Here is a 6825-nt window from a genome sequence, read left to right as displayed (position 1 = left end):
CTCTGTGTAGCCCTGGCCATCCTGTAGCTCACTCTGTAGACCAGGCTGGCCTCGGACTCAGAAATCTGCCTGCCTCTGCCTCCCAAGTGCTGGTTTAAAGGCATGTACTGCCCGGCTATAAATAAATCTTTTAAAAAAATTGTTTTTGGACAGGTAGCAGAGGGGTATCAAATTCTGGAACATGTACATATGTGCATGCTAGCTAAGCACTGTAATGTTGAGATGCTTAAACTCAGTATAGTTTTTAAACACAGGTTATTCTGGTAGATCTAAGCAGATGTCTAGAGAAGGCGGTATAAGTTTGTGTAGGAAGCCAAATGTTCAGACACATGGCGATGGCGATTTCGCGCTGTCTTTACAGTCATCCTTCGCTCAAAGCACCCTTTCCACGTTCTTGGTTTTTTTTTTTTTTTTTTTTTTTTTTTTTTTTTGGTTTTTCGAGACAGGGTTTCTCTGTATAGCCTTGACTGTCCTGGAACTCACTCTGTAGACCAGGCTGGCCTCGAACCCAGAAATCCACTTGCCTCTGCCTCCCAAGTGCTGGGATTAAAGAGATTAAAGACATGCGCCACCACTGCCAGGCACCCTTTCCACGTTCTTTAGCCTCCTCCCTGCCAAACTCCAGCAGCTCTTTCGTTGTTGGCTGACCTCAAGAAATGTGTTCATGTATAAAGGACATGGCAAGTAGAGGGCCCTCGGTTGGAGGGTGACAGAAGTGATCCAGAATCACAGGAAGACAGGTGCACAGTCATCATAAACGGACAGTATGTGAAAAAGCCCACTGTAAAAGTGGGTGGATATGAAGGCCATACGCAAAGGCAGAGAAAACAGCACATCCTGCCAAGAAATGAATGCCAAAGACACATGCACCGTAGGGTGGGCACAGGTCATCCCTCAGAACTTGGAAGTGTACTGGGCCATAGTCTGTCCCTTTACTGAGGTAAAGTGATGAATCTCCAATACCTTGCCCTAGCTTCCTGTGCTTCTCACTAGTTGCTTCGGAAGGAGCCCAAGTCCCCACACTCATTGGGGATGGCGTTCACGGGAGGTGTGTACTGGTCCTAGATGTATACGGGTGTACTTGGTGGTTAAGAGCACTGACTGAGATCATATCCTTCCTTTTTTTTTTTCCTTCGAGACAGAGACAGGATTTTCTGTGTAACCTTGGCTGTCCTGGACCTCACTTCATAATCCAGGCTGGCCTCGAACTCACAGAGCTACGCCTGCGTCTGACTTCCTAGTGCTGGGATTCAAGGTGTGTGCCACCATGCTGCCATGCTCTCAGATGCCTGCGGCCTCGTTTTCTTTCTGGTTTCTCAATCTTAATTTCATAACGTACCCTAGAGCTTTGGCTTTTCTTGGGGTGCTTTGTTCTAACTCCCAGGTCGACTCGAAAGCATCACCATTTTATTTACAGATAACTTTCCCTTTAAGCTATTTACTCGTCCACTTTCCCAGACATCATCACTTTCCCGACAACACTTGCAGTTTCTAAGGGTACCACAGCTCCCATAATCCTTAGCTCCGAAGAACTTCAAGTACCGAAATGCTCTAAATGCTTCCGTGCTGCCGCGCTGATCCATGGGGCTTGTAGTAACACGGGACTTGAAAGGACACAACAACAAACAAGCAAACAAACAAACTACGAATCCCAGGAATCCCTGCATCAGAGGACGCCTTCGCTCAGTCTTTCTGCGCACCCTTTACGCCACCTTCAGACTGTAATTCCCGCCATGCTTTGCACTGAGTTCCCTGAGGTAGAGAATGGGGTCGTTGCTAAAGCCTTCCCTGGGAATTGTAGTTCTCAAGTCTTTGAGGCGAGTAGTAGGCGGAGTGACTCGGCGGCCATTAGCTGTGTGTAGTTGCTTGGTGCTAGGAGCCTAAGTGTAGCGGGAATTCTTACTCGGTGGAAATCCACCCTAACCATGGGTTCCTGTCGGGGATAATTCTAGAGCACGGAGCAGGAGGCGCTTTTCGGTTCCCCGCCTTGCCCGCTGGTAGGGCCTACTAGGCCGCCGGGACATCCCGGGTCTCAAGTAGGCCTAGTCTACCAGCAAGGGCGTCCCAAAGGCGGGGGCGCCATGTCTCTGGTTGCTTATGCCAGCAGCGACGATAGTGAGCCGGATGAGCCGGAGCCGGAGCCGGAGGAAGAGGATGTGGCGGCGGCTCCTATGCCGGGGCCCACGTTAGGAGGCCTGTTCGCTTCCCTCCCCGCACCCAAAGGCCCGGCCTTGCTGCCCCCGCCCCCCCAGATGCTGGCCCCAGCCTTCCCCCCGCCGCTCCTGCTGCCCCCGCCCCCCGGAGACCCCCGATTGCAGCCGCCTCCGCCGCTGCCCTTCGGCCTGGGCGGCTTCCCGCCACCTGCAGGAGTGAGCCCGGCGGAAGCGGCGGGAGTCGGAGAAGGGCTGGGGCTGCCATCGTCCCAAGGCCCCGGGCTCAGTCTGCCCCCAGCTGTGGGCGGTGTCGGACCCCCCTTGGGCCTTCCCAAGCCAAAGAAGAGAACCGAACCGGTTAGGATAGCGGCGCCGGAGCTGCAGAAGGGCGATGTGAGTATCGGGGGGGGGGGCACCTCAAGTCCCATTGGGCTGGAGTTTAGGGGTAGGAGGGACTTGGAGCCATAATGGAGCTCCACAAACGCATCCGTTGACTCCGAGCCGCTGGAAGCCTCTTAGAAGGCAGTTAGATTCAGCTAAACTTGTCTGTTTTGGGGAGTTAGGGATTGGCCCTGAGGCATTCCGGAACCCGGGGCTTCCTTGCAGAAAGGGATGCGTGGTATCCTTGGCACTGACAGGCGAAGGCGCATGCATGGAGACACCTCTTTCCCTTTTAGCATCTTCATCTCAGTTGGCTTCTCCTCCCATATAGAGGGCAGGTTAAAAGTGGCACCTGAAGTGACAGCTGGAGGGACTAAAGTGCTCCTGTTGAACATCCAGGACCAGCCTTATCATTTGCCCCATCTCTAAAATAAGTAGGCCAGAAGGAAGTAAAGGACGTGAATGGTGTTAGAGAAGAGATGGAATGTTTGTTTATTTTGAGATGGTTCTAGTATTGTAACCCAGGCTTTTTTTGAGTCACTGTGTACCCCAGCTTGGGCTTCAGCTTGTGGGTCTCTTGCCTCAGAGTCCTAGTGCTGGATTTAAAAGTGTATTACAAAAAAAAAAAAAAAAAGTGTATTACACTATCCCTGGCATAAGAAGTTGAGTATGACCTCTCCCTCACTCCCCCCCCCCCCCCACACAGTGGGAGTTGGACTTGTAGCCTCCCTCACACATACTAGGTAAATGCTCTTCCACTGAGCTACAAAACCCAGCCCCGTTTCCATTTTGAGAAATGGTTTTTCTAGATTGTCCAGGCTGACTTGAATTTTAGATTGTTCTGTTTCAGTCTCCCCTGTAGCTGGGATTGCAGCCTATAGAACCAGGTCTTAGGTAGCCCAGGCTGGCTTCAAATTTAGTAGCTAAGATTGTCCTTAAACTCCAGATCCTCCTCCATCTCTTTCTTGAGTTCTGGGATTACAGCCGAACACCACCATGCCTGCTTTATGCAGTTTACCTTCTTGTCTAGGACTTTGTGCATGCTAGGCGAACATTCTTATCAACTGGGCTGCATCCTCAACCCAAACATACTATTTACAGATCTGAAAGTGGAGTCCAGCATGCAGTCTTACTGGAGATTGACAACTGGATCTGTATAAATCTGTTTCACCATCTAGATAGTGCCCAGGCTAGATGAGCATTAGAGTACAGTTTCTAAAAGAGGCAGCTAAGATTACAGTGTTTTCTTGTTTATTTGTTTGATGGTCTCTATGTAGTCCTAGATGCCCCCCTATAGCTTGCTCTGTAGACCTGGCCTTGAACTTAGAGAGATCCTCTTGCCTCTGCCTCTTGGGTTCTGGGATTAAAGACTTGTGCCATCATGCCTGACTTAGGTTGTTTTCAGATGTTTAAGCAGGAAAAGACAAGGCCACTTCCATGAGGACTTCATGATAAAGGAGGCAGCCTGTGACAGTTCTTTGCTTTCTCTCCTTTAGTAAATGAATTGGTCCATCTTGGGCTCCTTTCGCTAACTCTGCTTTTCTTTAGTTTTTCCAAGCTACCAAGGGCCATCTTTATCTTTTGTGGGTACAATTCTTTGACTCTCAGTTTTCCCCCAGTAGCTGTCTTGGTCTTTTCATCACGCTCTGTCAAGTCTTGGCGTGAGAGGCATGTTCCAAGCACCTCTGGCCTGCCTGCCCTTTCCTGTCACCCACCCCTCCCTGCCCGCCCTTTCCTGTCACTCTCCCCTTCCTGCTTTGATTTTTTGGAGACAGGGTCTTATGGAGCCCTAGCTGGCCTGGAATTTGCTACATAGGCCAGGTTTGGCCTCAAACTCCTCCTGCCTCTGCATTGTAAGTGCTGGATCAAAGATGTGAGCCACCATATCTGGTCTTGCTTTGTTTTTTTCTGTAGTTTAACCACCTTATTACATTACATTATATATTTAGCTTTTTTTCCTTCTCTGTTATAGAAACTCCATGAAGGCAGAAGTTACTTAGGACCCTACTTTTTTCCTTATATCCCCTTTTTGCTTTCTTTCAAATTCATGTCCTTTTTAAATTTATTGTTGTTAATATGCATGCATGTGTGTGTGTATGTATGTGTTTGCATGTATGTGTATATGTATTTCTAAGTATGTAACCTGCTCAGACTGTATGTGGTTCTGTATGCATGTTTTCAGGGATGATCCTTCAGAATTGAACAACCAATTGGTCTGCTCTTCCCTGGGGAAGGCTGCTTCCCCCACTCTAAGCATGGTTGCCTGTAGTTCTTTAGATAGGGTTGAGACTGTTGTCCTTGTTCAGATCAAATTCAGGCAGTCATGTGGGCTCTATGGGTTGTAGTCTCTGATGTTACTAGGAGAGACAGGGTCATAGCAAACTGCCAGATCATCTGGCTGCCCCCTCCTCTCTAATGTCACCTCAGCCTTGGGTGTAGGAGTTGTTGATAGATGTGTCTGTCCATTGGGATCAGGCTTCAGGACTCTGCATTTAAATTAGTTGCTGTGGTTTTGTTCTGTTTAAAATATTTTATTTATAGCCGGGCGTGGTGGCACACGGCTTTAATCCCAGCACTTGGGAGGCAGAGGCAGGTGGATTTCTGAGTTCGAGGCCAGCCTGGTCTACAAAGTGAGTTCCAGGACAGCCAGAGCTATACAGAGAAACCCTGTCTCAAAAATCCCCCTCCCCCCCAAAATAAAATAAAATAAAATAAAAATTTATTTATTTATTTAATATATGTGAGTACACTGTAGCTGTCTTCAGACAGCTCAGAAGGTGGCATCAGATCTCATTACAGATGGTTGTGAGCCACCATGTGGTTGCTGGGATTTGAATTCAACCTCTGGAAGAGCAGTCAGTGCTCTTAACTGTTGAGCCATCTCTCCAACCCTGCTGTGGTGTTCTATGGTGGTCTCCATCTGTTGTGAAGAGAAAATTTCCTTGATGATGGGGAGCACTCTAAATTTTTTTCTGAATGAATAAACTCAAATGGATTCTTTCTGGAAGATCTCGAGATTCTAGAGTCTCCAGTTTGCTTCAAAACTTTCTTTCATACCACCTGTCCTTTATTCTTGCCTAAGTTTGTCATTTCTTGGTCTAGGATTTTTACAAAAGCCTTCTGTTTCCCCATTGAAACTAACCTTGATCTTGATTTAACTGTGGCCAAAGAAAGCCTATCCATGAGTGAATCAGAAACACAGTCTGCCTGCTGCTTCTTTCCTCTTTTCTCATTTCCCCCTAGACTTAATTGTTTTATTATATTTGCTATATTTGGGGAATGCTTCTCTCCACAGTGACAGCTGTGGAAAGGCTCATCTCTTGCACAAAGGTAGCATTAGAACAACTTGCTGGGATATATTTCTAATCCCAGCTCTTGAGAGGCTGAGGCAGGAGGAATGCCTTGAGTTTGGGATTCCCTGAATTTATATGGCCAGCAGGGCTACATAGCAAGACCTTGTCTCAAATATCCAAAAAAGAAAAAAAGATTTGTGGTGGAGGTTGTAGTTGTGAGAGTGGCAGAAAATGGAAGGCTTTTTTATTTGACCCACTGAGGTTCTGAAGTGTGAAGAAATTGTAGTCCACTGAGTGCCACACCCTTGCTGTTGTTTCCCTGTTGTGGTTTATTCACATTGGTAGATTTGTTCTTTGAACATAACTCTTAGGGAAAGGCAGCCTAAGAATATTGAAGAATATTGAAGATTCTCAGGTGTGTGTGACCAAGTGTCTCTGTCTGCCTGTCTGTCTATCTGTCTCTCTTTCGAATTTTCTAGATAGGGCTTCTCAATCCAGCACTCAAGCAGATTTCTTTGAGTTTGAGGCCAGCCTAGTCTACAGAGTGAATTCCAGGACATCCAGGACTGCACAGAGAAACCCTGTCTTGAAAACAAAACAAACAAACAAACAAAAAACAAGAAAGACAAGGTTTCTTAATCTCAGAGATGACCTGCCTCTGCCTCCTGAGTGCTGGAATTAAAGACTGGAGCCACCTACTAAATTTGTATTTTATGTGGATGGGTACTTTGCCTGAGTGTTTGTACACCGCATACATGCAGTGTCCATGGGGGCCAGAAGAGGGCATATTAGCCCCAGAACTGGACATAGAGCTGCTTGTTCTTGTGGGTACTGAATGTTGAACCTAGGTCCTCTGAAAGATCAGCCAGTGCCTTAATTGCTGAGCCATCTTTCCAGCCCTGTGACCTGGTCCTTAAAGAGCTATGTCACTTCTTGTCTAATAGCTCTGGTTCTGATCACATGCATGTAGAGGGCCCTCTGTGCATGTCTGCAGAATG

At 47.6% G+C, this 6825-nt stretch overlaps 1 protein-coding gene across 1 annotated transcript in view; it reads left to right on the top strand.

Moving 5' to 3' along the window:
• The first annotated feature begins 1762 nt into the window (after positions 1-1762).
• Prcc (proline rich mitotic checkpoint control factor) overlaps positions 1763-6825 on the top strand; it is a 30585-nt gene continuing 25522 nt past the window's right edge. Inside the window, exon 1 of the mRNA XM_021195800.2 lies at positions 1763-2546. Coding sequence (XP_021051459.1) covers positions 2082-2546 — 465 coding nt within the window. The 5' untranslated portion in view covers positions 1763-2081. The remainder of the gene's footprint in view (positions 2547-6825) is intronic.

The sequence above is a fragment of the Mus pahari genome, chromosome 4 (genome assembly GCF_900095145.1).
Source record: "Mus pahari chromosome 4, PAHARI_EIJ_v1.1, whole genome shotgun sequence".
NCBI classification, from domain to species: domain Eukaryota; kingdom Metazoa; phylum Chordata; class Mammalia; order Rodentia; family Muridae; genus Mus; species Mus pahari.
Note: the sequence above shows the minus strand (reverse complement) of the source record. Positions and strands in the feature narration are given on the sequence as shown.